Source organism: Dioscorea cayenensis, chromosome 11 (assembly GCF_009730915.1).
Source record: "Dioscorea cayenensis subsp. rotundata cultivar TDr96_F1 chromosome 11, TDr96_F1_v2_PseudoChromosome.rev07_lg8_w22 25.fasta, whole genome shotgun sequence".
NCBI lineage: Eukaryota > Viridiplantae > Streptophyta > Magnoliopsida > Dioscoreales > Dioscoreaceae > Dioscorea > Dioscorea cayenensis.
Window position 1 is genome coordinate 22,307,063 of NC_052481.1, and position 13,420 is coordinate 22,320,482.

General features: G+C 36.5%; 2 protein-coding genes and 1 long non-coding RNA gene across 6 annotated transcripts; 1 reads left to right on the forward strand and 2 right to left on the reverse strand.

Moving 5' to 3' along the window:
- Positions 1 to 257: 257 nt before the first annotated feature.
- LOC120271861 lies at positions 258 to 3,536 on the reverse strand. 2 transcript variants are annotated; one of them, XR_005540069.1, is made up of 4 exons: positions 3,413 to 3,536; positions 2,231 to 2,846; positions 1,261 to 1,353; positions 258 to 984 (listed from the first exon to the last, which is right to left on the reverse strand). It is a non-coding gene; the product is annotated as an uncharacterized LOC120271861 (long non-coding RNA). The 2 variants fall into 2 exon arrangements; XR_005540068.1 differs by having other exon boundaries at positions 2,231 to 2,789; positions 3,413 to 3,534.
- A 736-nt stretch (positions 3,537 to 4,272) lies between these two features.
- LOC120271820 (U11/U12 small nuclear ribonucleoprotein 31 kDa protein) lies at positions 4,273 to 6,823 on the reverse strand. 3 transcript variants are annotated; one of them, XR_005540061.1, is made up of 3 exons: positions 6,039 to 6,823; positions 4,535 to 4,596; positions 4,273 to 4,441 (listed from the first exon to the last, which is right to left on the reverse strand). XR_005540061.1 is itself a non-coding variant. In XM_039278493.1 (2 exons), the coding sequence occupies exon 1, from the start codon at positions 6,821 to 6,823 to the stop codon at positions 6,044 to 6,046; it is 780 nt and encodes a 259-aa protein (XP_039134427.1). In that variant the 3' UTR covers positions 4,686 to 4,957; positions 6,039 to 6,043. The 3 variants fall into 3 exon arrangements, 1 of the variants encoding a protein (XP_039134427.1); XR_005540060.1 differs by having other exon boundaries at positions 4,535 to 4,638; XM_039278493.1 differs by lacking the exons at positions 4,273 to 4,441; positions 4,535 to 4,596 and adding an exon at positions 4,686 to 4,957.
- Positions 6,824 to 8,184: 1,361 nt separating this feature from the next.
- On the forward strand, positions 8,185 to 13,410 carry LOC120272033 (protein LUTEIN DEFICIENT 5, chloroplastic). Its single transcript, XM_039278745.1, has 15 exons — positions 8,185 to 8,528; positions 8,614 to 8,824; positions 8,907 to 8,978; positions 9,066 to 9,176; positions 9,259 to 9,450; positions 9,535 to 9,696; positions 10,066 to 10,161; positions 10,339 to 10,440; positions 10,536 to 10,568; positions 10,669 to 10,749; positions 10,849 to 10,931; positions 11,721 to 11,852; positions 12,596 to 12,656; positions 12,945 to 13,010; positions 13,082 to 13,410. The coding sequence occupies exons 1-15, from the start codon at positions 8,296 to 8,298 to the stop codon at positions 13,259 to 13,261; spliced, it is 1,815 nt and encodes a 604-aa protein (XP_039134679.1). The 5' UTR covers positions 8,185 to 8,295; the 3' UTR covers positions 13,262 to 13,410.
- The last annotated feature ends 10 nt before the right edge of the window (positions 13,411 to 13,420 follow it).

Below are 13,420 nucleotides of genomic sequence, written 5' to 3' on the forward strand. Positions count from 1 at the left end.
GTGTGATTGATTTAAATTTTAGTAATGGAAATCTCTGGTTTTTTGATTTAGACATAGATGCAGGTTTCTTCAATGTCTGTCATTGTCCTGTGAACATTAAAGTGGTTCAAATGGTTTAGGTGTGCCAAAATCCTCAATATTTCCCCCCAATCAGTGGAGGCATTAGAGAACCAGTAGAAATTCAATGAAAGCATCACATTCATGTGTTCTGTATTAACACTATTAAAACTTAAAATCAATTCAAACAACAGCAGGAACCTGTGCTCAAAAAATTGCAGTTCATGGTATGGTACCAAGAAAAATTATTGGAAAGATTCAAACAATGCTACAAAATGTTAACAAAATTGTGGAACATGAAAGATCAAATACAATTTTGGTTATAATGTATAGATCAAGTCCCCACAAAGGAATGGAGGGGATGAAGAAGATGATTCTGACAAGTGACAAATATCCACCATTCTCAGTACCATCGATGCATGCCGTCCATGAATCTGTCTGACGGGCACTCATATGCAAGGTGACCATCAGCACTAAAATTATGGCAGATTACCGGGGTCCCATGCAGTCCCTGCTCATGTGACGGACGTGGTCACAATTCCGACAAACCACATTGCAATGTGCCCCACAATAGTGCTAGGTGATATTTTCTCCGACAACATCAGCCTTTGGGCACTGCCGGGAAAAATGCCCAGAGATGTTGCACACGGGTTCGCTTTCGCGTTTAAAAGCAAGATGCCTGGTTTTAACTGCAATTGTTGCAAGCCTTCCATTAGTGCAATCTGGATCAAAATGCCCTTGGTTATGGCAATTCTTGCAAATTCTCAGATCATAAGTTGGCAGCTCAAGAGCTCAGTGGTCACCGGCATGGTGGCCAGGTTTGCAACAAGAGCGGCATATGCCTTCATTGGGCCAATTGCTCGCTATGTTTCCGGGTTCTCTGCAATCCAGCACAAAGCCTTTTGAAAGCACTCAGCTGCAATGTGCCTGGTTAATTAATAGAAAAGAAGTGTAAAAATCAGGGTTATTGATAAGATAAGCATCAATCTGAAAATGTGACTGAGTTCGACACTGACTGGCAGTTGAGGCATTCTATTCCTATTTAAAACAAGAAAGAAAATAATTAAATTCTGAATCATGTCATTCGTGCAACTTTTAGATTTTTTTGGTTACAAAACCATCAACCAGCTGCAAGGACAGCGCATTAAATGCAGAACTCAAACATCACATATTGGTACACAATTAAAGATGTTGAATCCATACCCAGGAAGATCATGATTTTTGTTAACAGCCACATTAGTGCATTCCTTCGCAAATTTTCCAGGTCACTTGCAGGTCCTTCACAAATCCACTGGTCTAAAAAACAAAGACAGTGACTTGGAAATGTTAGAATTAAGTCTGTGAACAAAAACATCTTAAATTTATCCATAAAAGGAATGCCACATCATGACTCAAGAAATACCTTTTTTTTTTAAAAAAAAAAATCAGGAATAGGATTTAAGTAACTTCCCAAAGCACCACAATGCTTACCAGAGATGCGTGGCTCTAACAACATCTTGATCTATGTATTTTTTTTCAAAAATTTAAGGCATGCAAAACATTTCAAACAAGGTGCACATGGTATTCTTTTAATTACAACATATTTAGCAATGGCTTAGGAATCAGGTTAGAGTGGCTGACAAGCATTCAAAAAAAAAAAAGTAGGTATATAGTCATCAATCTTCTTAATGACAATGCAGCTAAAGAAAAACTGAAGGTGGGAAAGGAAAAGTAGATACGATAATGCCCCTTCTCTGATAATGCATGTAATCAGTTAATTAGATGTCATGTTCAACGAAACTAGTCTAAGAACATGCACTGATGGAGCATGTGGAAAACGAACATGTTCATGCACTGATATGAAGAGTAATGATAAGGACTCAAAACAATAAAATTGAACCAAAAACTAAATGCCTAAAAAGCAAGAAGCTGACAAATTCTTGCTTGTAGTTCGTATATTACAAAGGTCGTGGCATATAAAGTATGAAAACTGAAAATAGGTGTTTGGTCACAATCTAAAAGGAAATGATGCAGGTGAATTAAGTTTCTAGATCTACAAAGAGTTGATAATCACCCCAAATGCTAAATCTGCTACGAATTCCCTTTTAAACATAAAAAATAAAAGTAAAGATAAACAGGCTAACAAATTAGACGCAAAGTTGAGAAAACATAGAAGGAACAGAAGCAATGAAACCTGGAAAAGGGCCATCTATCCCCCTGTATGGATCATCATAATAGGAATAACCCTCTGTGTGGATCTTCCATGCCCTTTTAGGACTAGTCTTGCGTGGATCACTGCAGTAGCAAAAGACCTCTAATGTAGACCTTCCCTTCCCTTTTAGGGCCAGTCTTGTATGGAAGATCACAGCAATAATAGCCCTCTGTGCAGATCTTCCGTACCCATGGAGGCCAGCCTTTTATGGAGGGCTACACCTACTGCTGCTCATCTTCAAACTTTCATGAAAACACCAGACGCTGCTTATTCACAGCATTACAACAAATCCACCACCATCAAATCAACTTCCAGCACCCCCTCTGTCCTCAACATAACATGCATCCAAAACCACCACCGTGAGTCCCCACGAAACCACCAAACTCGCCCATTGCACAAAGAAAAACAAATGAATTCCAACAGTACAACTGTTGTGCCAATTCAAAAATAACATTGCATTGTCTGATCCTGATCACCACCAGTACCTCTCCACCTCAATCCCAATTAAACACTAGCCCATGCATTATTTTGCATCAATATGCTGAAGAATTCCGAGCAAATGAATTGATATTACACAAAGAATCTAGCAGTATCAGTACTGCATAAAATGATAATGTTTAGGTGGACAAGGATTGAGATGAATTCAAGCAATATAATTTTTCATATGAATTAAAGCAACAGTTGCATAAAGGTCATTCTTTGATTTAGAATCTATGTTGGCACCCTCTGATTTCCAATGTCTCTTAACAGAAATTAACCAATACAAACACAAAAACACTTTTCTATTGCAAATCCGTGGCTCTAATAAATGACCCAACATAAAAAAGAAGCGAAACACACCAAGATCCAAATATCCAATCCAAAATAAAATCTTTCTAAGCTAATTCAAAACATTTAAGTAAGATCTCAAACTAAGAGCAAAGCAAGGTAGAAAAAAACAATAACAAGACATTACAATCACAAACAAAAGAGAAAAAAAATAGCCACAAAATAAGCAATTGGAATCAATTCGAAAAACTGAATCAAAACAGAGAAGCTAACGAACAAAAATGGCATGAACTCCTACAGAGATCGAAAATGCCCGAAATCATCTCAAAAACACCGATTTATGAAATTTTTTTTAGATTTTAGCTGGAATTTAAATAGCATAGATTTTGAGATTACCGATCGCTGGAGATTTGGATTCTCAATGCTAGGGTTTGCCCGCATCCCGCCATTCCTTTTTCCTTTCCACCAGCGCGCTATAATATTTTATAAAATGCGGATTCGGGTGTGCGGTAAAGATCCGAAACCCGTTAAGACTTCACTGGTTTTGTAAAATACCAGTATTATAAATTTTTATAAAATTAAGTTTTAAATGTTTATTCACATACACAGACACAACAAGATTTGTTATTTATAATGATTGATATTTTTTTTTTTATATTTTTGTTTAAATTGATAATAAAATGAAGAAAAAAAAATAGGTTCGGAACTTAATTATAATAATCACTATTTTCTGAAATATTTTTGACAAATTATTTATGTATCAAAGACATCCTATAAATTTGGGTGATTAGATTTATTTGCAAATAAGTAAGATAAAGTAAGCCAGAAAAGTTAAGATATAAAGCCTTGATTAAAATAAGCGCTATGTGCCAAAAAATAATAATAATAATAATAATAATAATAATGGAAATGATCAAAGCTATCTGAATTAACCCACAGTACATCAGAGCGTGATCAAGTTTTGTTCTACAACCAAAGGCTCAGTATCATAAAAAATGAGTATGAAATATTTATGAATTTTTGAATTCGAGCCTCACAAGATGCAATGATGATAATAAATCCCCGATTGTAAAAGCAGATTTACTGTCCAAATCTCATATTGGATGGATGATTAATTTTCGATTCGTGCACACACTCGTGCACACAACACTTGCCGTTTTCTATAAAAAATGTATATATTCTACATTAATGAGGAATTTTTCATGGTATTGATAAATTAATATACAAGACATTGAGGAGGCATCAAATAGGCATTCTAAATAAGAGATGTTGTTGAGCATGGTTGACAAATGAGAAAATATTCAAAATATTCAACAAGTTGTTCACAAATACTTTTTTTATTTTTTTGGCATGCCCCTGATGAACAAATTCCAACATGGTGTCACAAATACTATCTCCAAGAAACATGGACATCATTCTGCATATCTGAAATATAAATATGATCAGCAAATAAGAGGTTTGGAAAGGCAAATTTGCAAATAAAACATTGATAACAACAAATGATATTGAGAAAGGTACCACGAAAAGATTGGGTCTCTCTTGTTCTGCTGTCAGAGGACAATTTGCGAGGGAAATGCAACCTGGAGATGAAAACAGAGGTGTCTTCATCAGTCAAGATAGTCCTGGGGGATTCATGAACGAGATCATTAGATGTTGTCTGCTGACACAGTTGAATCATAAAATAATGCCTTTATAATCAATTCTAAGAAGTGAATGTCTGCATTCTTGTTTTGCACAGACAAAAAGTATGGTGTATCACAAACAAATGGTGAGTTTGAGATTCTGGAAAACACTGAAGATACATGAAACAAGAGTAATAACAAGGAGGACACTGAGCAAAAATTGGCAGCCATTATAAAACTCAGATCTTCTAAATTCCTCCAAACTGTTTTCATCTCTAAACTTCAATGTATTCCTTCCCCCCACGAAAAGCAAATTTTTCTGTTGAACAGCAAGAATTTATTATGCTTCATGAAAAACATATAGCAGAAGTAAAAAAACAGACCATAACTACAAATAGAAATGAAACTATTTCATACAATTTTAAAGAATGACAAACATGTCTTTTTGAAGTTACATACAATCAGGAAAGAATAATCAAATATGGTTGCTGCAGGAGGTATCATACTCATAGTACATAGCTACTTCAATCTCAAAAATTTACAACATGAGATGATGTAGAACAGCATTGCAAGTATGTAACTTGGAGACAAAAGGATATCAAAAAGAGAATACAACATGAGAGAAAAAATTCTATAGCCAAACAAAGGAAAACAACCTTCAAATGACCTAATAAAATTCCCATCATTCCACAAGACTATTCTCAAATCTCAAACTATCTATTCTACAATAGTCTTGTTAGCCACAAGTAATCCCAGTAGCTCATTCAGCTATGAAAATCCTTCCGTCAAGGTGTTACAAAGTTATCGGTAAGTATAGCAGTGATCAAACACCTAAGAAATTTCAAAATTGATTCGCAAATTAAAAATCAGCAGAGAAAACAGCACAAATAATTTTTCTCAATATCCCTTTAACAAAAAAATTGGAATGACATACACAATCTTCTCTATAGACCATGAAACCCAACATACAACACTGTGAATCTTCTCCAAAACTTCAAATCAGGTCAAGAGTGTCCATAAATCCCATACAAAAGGCAAGAATACGGGAGAAGCAAGTATATATTATAAAAAAATTTATAGCAGCAGAAGCAGCTATATTCCCATCACAGATAGATATACAAAAGCTTTAATTCTCAACTCAAACAAAATCCAGTTACATCTCTGTAAAAGATTAGATACAACCAAATAAATCATAGAGGTCACATTGAGATTACAAAGCAACTATAATGCCCTTCAAACATTTACATCATCTATGCTATCCTGCACAGGACTATTCACACACACAATCATGCAATCAAATTCATGGCTTATAAACATTAACAAAGTTAAAGCATTTCTTTCCTAGTTCAGTATCACTGAATCAATTTACCAAAAAAAAAAAAAAAATTAAGGAAAAATACCTTTTTTAATCATCCTCGCCACTTTCATCGCTAAAATAGCTCAACTTCTTCTCCTTCTTCTTCTTCTTCTTCTCCTTCTTTGAATCTAAATCCGGGTCCATCACCTCCTCCCTCCCTCTAGCTTTCTCCTCGAAATCCCTAGTGTCCACCACTGATGCCCAGTTATCATCCTCAAATCCTAATTCATCCCCGCCATCAAAGGCACCATCATCCCCACCACCGTCTTCTCTCTGAGCCGCTCTCCGAGTCTTCTTAGGGTTTGGTCGTTCCCTAGCCCCCAACTGGTTACGCGGGCACTCATATGATAGATGTCCCCCTTCTCCGCACTCATAGCACCGACTCTTGTCACGATAAACGCGGCGCCGGATGAACTCCGTGGCGCGGCCGTTATCGGTGGCGATAGAAGCCGAAAGGGTCCGCCCATTGAGGATTTTCCCGTTCATGGCAGCAGCCGCCGAAGACGCATCGTCGCGGGAGACAAAGAGGATAAAGGCCACACCACGGCTGGCGCGAGTGGCACGATCCTTGAGGACAGTGACACGGGCTACCTTCCCGAAGGTCGAGAAGATGGTATGAAGATCAGAGTTTGTCAGCGAGTAGTCCAAGTTCGAGATATAGACCGTCGATTTCGATGGAGCCAGGCCACCTGACCCGCCGCTGCCGCCACGACCGCCGGAGCCCTTGGAGGATACGCCGGCGCCATAGTAGGAGGTGGAGGAGGGAAGAGGGTAGTGGTAGCGGATATCATCGTCTTCGTCGTCGCTCTCGCGAGGCCGGCGACCCATCTCTTTCTCTCTCGATCTTTTTTTGAATATCTTATTAATTATTATATCATCCTATGATATTGTAAAATTTCAAGCAACTCCTTCAAATTTTCTATATTTTCATATGGTTTAATTGCATACAGGTCCCTGTAATTGTGTACTTTCTGCCTTTTAGTCCTTGTAATACTTTTAGGTACATTTAAGTCCTCATATTTGATCGAGTTGAGACTTTCTAGTCCGCGGCATAGATGCCGTTAACTTTGTCGTTTCTTTTGAGCCGACGTGACTTTTTCTATTATGAAATTGGGGGACTAAAAAGTCCCAAATTGATCAAATATGAGGACTTAATTAGACCTAACTGCAAATGTGACTTTTTTTATTACGAAATAGGGGACTAAAAAGTCCCAACTCGATCAAATACAAGGACTTAATTGTACATAACAGCAAATATTTAAAACCATGCCAGCTCAAAAAAAAGGGCGAAGATAACGCCATCTGCGCCTCAGACTCGAAAGTCCCAACTCGATCAAATATGAGGACTTAAATGTACCTATTACAAGGACTAAAAAGGCAGAAAGTACACAATTACAGGGATTTATATAGCAATTATACCTTTTCATATTAATCCTGAATTAATTCAATAATAAAAAATAAAATAAATTCATTTAAAACTGGATTTTTTTAATCATAAAATTAACCATATATTCTCTCTGTTTTTTTTATCTGTCACAAATATATATATAATAAAATAGATAAACTACAAATTTATTAAAAAAATAAATATATCAAATACAATATTTTTTTATCTGTTATTTTTTAAAATCAAGAAATATTTATTATTATTTTTTCAATAATACCTTTAATACTCTATTCGACTCTCTTGTTAAAATTAAATATGAGGGAGGATTGTACAAATATAAATTAGTGGTAATTTGAAAAAAAAAATTAATTTTTTATAAAATTTTGTAAAATAACTAATTTTTTTGATAATTTATTAACCACCACATAACAGATAAAAAAGATTGAGAGTATATTATAAGATAATTTTTATTTCACCTACTAAAATAAAACAACAAATTTCTAATTATATTATATTTTCAAACCACCATTAAATTAATTTTTTTTAAAAAAATATTGTTTTTATTATTGTTTACTTTCCCAAATATGGATAAGCCTCCTCCCTCCTGCGTAGCAGCCTTAACTACTCAACCATTGCGACAGTGACAAAAATATTATAATTTTATTTTATTAATAATTTTGAATTAATTAAAAAAAAAAAAGAAAATAATATTTTGTGGGCCGGAAGCCCATGAAAATGGCTTGAAAAAGATTCCAAACAGAGTTTGTCTGGATTCTCCCACCTAAACCGCCAAATAAAAGACCACGTCTTTAACTAGAAAACCTCATCGTCTTCTACACGACTGCATTTCCTCCTCTCTCCCGCACATCGCCGATCCAGTGAGAGAGAGAGAGAGAGAGAGAGGAGCTCGGCAATGGCGTCCACCACTGCGTTCTTCCCATCCTTCCGTTTCCCAGTCCCTTCCAACGCCAAAGCTCGCCTTGCTTCGGCTCCGAGAAGTGGCACCATCAGCTGCGGATTTTCCAATGGACGGGAACCTGAAGAACCTCCAGGTTTGAAGGATGTCCAGAGGATTCTCGAGGAGAAACGGCGTGCTGAGCTCGCCGCTCGCATCGCTTCCGGCGAGTTCAGCGTTCCTCAATCTAGGTCCCTCACAACTCTTCACTTCCACCCGCATCTCTTCTTTTAGGAATTTTTTCGAACTATTGATGCTCAATGTGATGCTGGGTAGGTTGAGAAGCGCCTTCAGAAGGCTTGGCCCGGTGGGGAAGTTCCTTGATGAGATGCTGGAGAGGTGGGTGGGAGTTGGTGACGCTCAGCGCCTGAAGATCCCTCAAGCAAAAGGGTCTATCGGTGCGGTTGGAGGGCAGGCTTTCTTCATTCCTCTATATGAGCTCTTCATCACTTATGGTGGTATCTTTCGCCTCACCTTTGGCCCCAAGGTAATCATAGAAACAATCAAGTGGTTGAATTGAAAGCCTTGTGATTTCATTGAACAATTAGTGACACACTCTCCATTGTCAGTCCTTTCTTATTGTTTCAGATCCTGAAATAGCTAAGCGCATTTTGAGGGATAATGCCCAGGACTATTCCAAGGTGCCCTTCAACTATTGTTTGTTTTCATGTCTGTCTTCTTGATGTTAGTTTAACAGTAATTTCATGAAATTGCTGTTGAGGCGATAGGGAATCCTAGCGGAAATCCTTGAGTTTGTGATGGGGAAGGGCTTGATCCCAGCTGACTATGACGTTTGGAAAGTAAGGAGGAAAGCCATTGTCCCAGCATTACATCAAAAGGTCATTCTTTGTCTGCTGGTTAGCAAATTAAGCTCAAATTGTTTGTTATTGTGGCCCTGAACTTGCTTGATTGCTTTGGTAGTATGTAGCTAAAATGATAGGACTCTTTGGAAAAGCCTCATACGGGCTTTGTGAGAAATTAGATAAAGCAGCTTCTGATGGAGAGGACTCGGAAATGGAGTCACTTTTCTCTCGGATGACTTTGGATGTCATTGGCAAGGCTGTGTTTAATTACAATTTTGATTCTCTTACACATGACAATGGGATTATTGAGGTACTTGCATGTTTTGGTTTATGTGTATTTTATCCATTGAATTTCCATGACAAACCATGTGCCTTATATCTTTCCACTGTTTAGGCAGTTTATACCGTATTGAGAGAAGCAGAAATGCGGAGCACCTCACTTATACCAACTTGGGAAATTCCAATATGGAAAGATATCTCCCCAAGGCAGAAGAAGGCCAGTCAAGCTCTCAAGTTGGTGAATGATACCCTTGATGACCTAATCGCTATCTGCAAGGTAATCTAACTAGTAACTAATCTCCACTTTTATGAATTAGATATTACAAGTTTACAACTCCCTGTTCAAAGAATCTTTCCACTGTTCATTCTTCTTTTATAATCAATTTCTTATTTTTGTGCTAGAACTTTCTTTCTGGTGAAGTTTATGTAGAATTGGAATCTGCAATTATGCTTTGATTGCTTTCTATGCAATATTCTCATTTGCTGCAATCATTTGGTTGGCGAATCTCATATTTAACATTATTAGATTCACAGAATTCCACATGAAATATCGAGTTTATTAACAACAGAGCACGAGTGTTCTCTTTGGTCATTCATTTAATTTCCTGCCTCTGTTGAATTTTGTCTTACCTGTTTATTTCTACAGAGAATGGTAGAGCAAGAGGAGTTGCAGTTTCATGAGGAGTACATGAATGAGCAAGACCCTAGCATTCTTCACTTTCTGTTGGCATCCGGTGATGATGTACTCTTCCAATTCAACGCATTTAAAATTCTTATCCTAATACTACTTATTGTACTATTCACTCTCTGTTGGTATCTGGGTTTCATGTATGCTTCCAGTTCCATGACTTTTAGAATTGGATCTTAACAGCTCCCACAGCCAGACTTTACCCAGTTAATCATATTTCTTCTAAATCAGGTGTCCAGCAAACAACTTCGTGATGATTTGATGACATTGCTTATAGCAGGTCATGAGACATCAGCAGCAGTTTTAACATGGACCTTTTATCTTCTTTCTAAGGTATTTTAATAAGAATGTATTCTATTATGTCTCCCATCTTTTTTCATGTTATATTAAGTCTCTAGTTTGAAAAATGGCATACATCAACCATGCAGAACCCACATGTCATGTCCAAGCTTCAGGATGAGGTTAATTCTTTAAACCTTTCATGTAAATAAAATTTAAAAAACAGTGCCACTTCGTTTACATTGAGACCTTACATTATTCTTTGTTTGACCATGGTTATAGGTAGATTCTGTCCTTGGTGATCGTCTTCCCACTATTGAAGACATGAAGAAGCTGAAGTATACCACTCGAGTTATTAATGAAGTAAGAGCTTGTTCTGCTCAATTGAATGCACACAGCATGCTGCCATGCAATTTGTACTTCATGTGAAATGCCTTTAAAAATAATCTTTTGTGTTTGCAGTCATTAAGGCTTTACCCACAGCCACCTGTCTTGATTCGACGTTCTCTTGATGATGATATTCTCGGGGGTTTTCCTATAAAAAGGTAATTTTCATTTTTAAAGCAATACTAAATATGTATATATATGCATTAGTTAAATTGTTCAGCAATAGCGTTGAAACTGGTGCGCAAACCTGGCCTTTTTATAGTGAATTGTAGAATCAACACAAGGACTATCAAATCCACCAACAAGCAAACAGTGCAAACAATCAAGTCATGAGAGTAGTGCATTAGGGAAAACACACTAATGATGAGGGGAAAACCATGGAGCATTGGGAAAGCAATCAATCCACTAAATGAAAGATGAAACATAGCATTTAAGATCTCAAGTTGATGTCTGAACTTGAGAACTTGAGATTTTACCTCTACTAGGAGATTAGATTCAAACATGATCACTAAAACCAGTAAATATATACTTTCAACAAGAAGAAAGATGGAACAACTTATCTCCTTATCAAGGTTTGAAGGTGAGAATTAAAGATGGTTTTAACAAGCTCTACTAATCAAGATAACCAATTAAAAACCGTTCAATAATGATGAAAAACCAAGCTCTTCTTCCCTTGATCTACCACACCTTGGCTTCAATTTGATGGATAAAAATCTCCTAGTGTCTCTTCCCGGCCTGTGCATCATATCTTCCAAACGCTGCCACAACCGAGTTTGTCAGCACGGCCGTGAGCTGCTCTCTGTATGCCACTTGCTTTACAACCCTTCATCTTTTTGGTCTTGGACAGTTGCCCTCTTTAGACCACATGCACAACCAACAGAACATATCACGTATAGAAGTTGTGGTTTGGTTTTTTGCCTTCATTTCTTATTTTATTTTTATTACAGGGGAGAAGATATTTTCATTTCTGTTTGGAATCTCCACCGAAGTCCCAAACATTGGACTGATCCTGATTGTTTTAATCCTGAAAGATGGCCTTTGGACGGACCAAATCCAAATGAGATCAATCAAAATTTCAGGTAACTTTTTGACCTTGGTTTTAAGTTCTGGTTGCATTCTGTTATCAATCAAAATTATGGTTATCTAATCTGAAACTCATTCAAAATTTATCAAACTATAGAAATGCCATGACACAGCATGATTTTAATGTGCAATCAATTACGCAGGCTTTTGCTATCTTTATTTATTTATCTTGCCTCGTTTGTTTATACCAAAATTTTAAGAATAAGTTGCTAGCCAGATTAACCTGTATCTGTTTTACCCTTTATTACCGGAAAAAAAAAACCTACCCCTATTTAGAGAATTAGCTATATATTTAAAACAAATTTTCAAAAATATTTCATTTTGAATTTGTTTTCTTCAGATGTATTTGTCTTGCGAAATTATTTTTTAAAAGTTAAGTTAAACGTTTTCAAATTTTATTTTAATTATTTAAATATTTTTCCAAAGAAAGATAGTTTTGTCATTTTAAAATTGTATAGCATTGGTGGATGGATTTTGTTAAAATTTTAACAGACTAAGGGAGCCTTATATTATACACATGAAAATTGAAAGTGGATGGGTTTTATAAAATATAGGTGTTCATCAAAAAATCACCTAATTATCATTAGATATCTCATAACATAAAACTTCATTGAATCTTCACCACTGTATGTTATGGCGATAAAATTGATAAGCTGTTTTTCTGCATATGTGAGATATCACATGTTTTTTCAATAATTTGAGAAGCAATCATCATACTCATCACCCTCAACTCATGCAGTTATTTGCCATTCGGTGGTGGCCAACGGAAATGCGTCGGTGACATGTTTGCAACCTTTGAGGTAATGTAAAATTCATGGCCAGTAAAAACCCATTAAAATCCTTTTTAACCTAAGCAGCATTATATTTCCTTGTTTAATAAATACCATCCAGACAAGAATTATATTACACTCTCTTTTACATTGATGATTTGGTGTTTCTCAATATTTTTTACATCAAGGTATGATATACATAAACAACCATCATTGTGTTGAGAAACCATAGCTCTAACAAGCTTTTAAGTAAGAACAATGCACTAGAGAAACTGAAATAAATACAACATAAAACTGTTCTTCGTGTCGGTTTCACAGACTGTGGTCGCAACTGCAATGCTAGTGAGAAGATTCAATTTTCAGATGGCCCTTGGAGCACCTCCTGTAAGACTTATTTTCTTGTACTAATTCCTGTTGTACCTTGTCAAGCATAACAATCAACTGAATTTGTGCAGGTTGAGATGACTACAGGAGCAACCATCCACACAACAGAAGGCTTACTGATGACCGTCACTCGGAGACCACAGCCACCGATAATTCCAAAGCTCGAAACCCGTACGCAGATTGTAAATGGCGATGAAACTGTAACTCTTCAAGAGGATCAGCAAGGTGAAGTGTCTGTAGCTCCACTCTAATACCAAGAAGACGATCCACTTATAGTAAGTTTTGCAAAGCAGGTTAGTTGTCAAACTGTATGGCAATAAAGTTGTACATCAATGTAAATGCTTGAACAACAAATCAATCCATGATTTTCAGAACATTTGAATGGTTCTTATTGCAAGGATGGATTCATC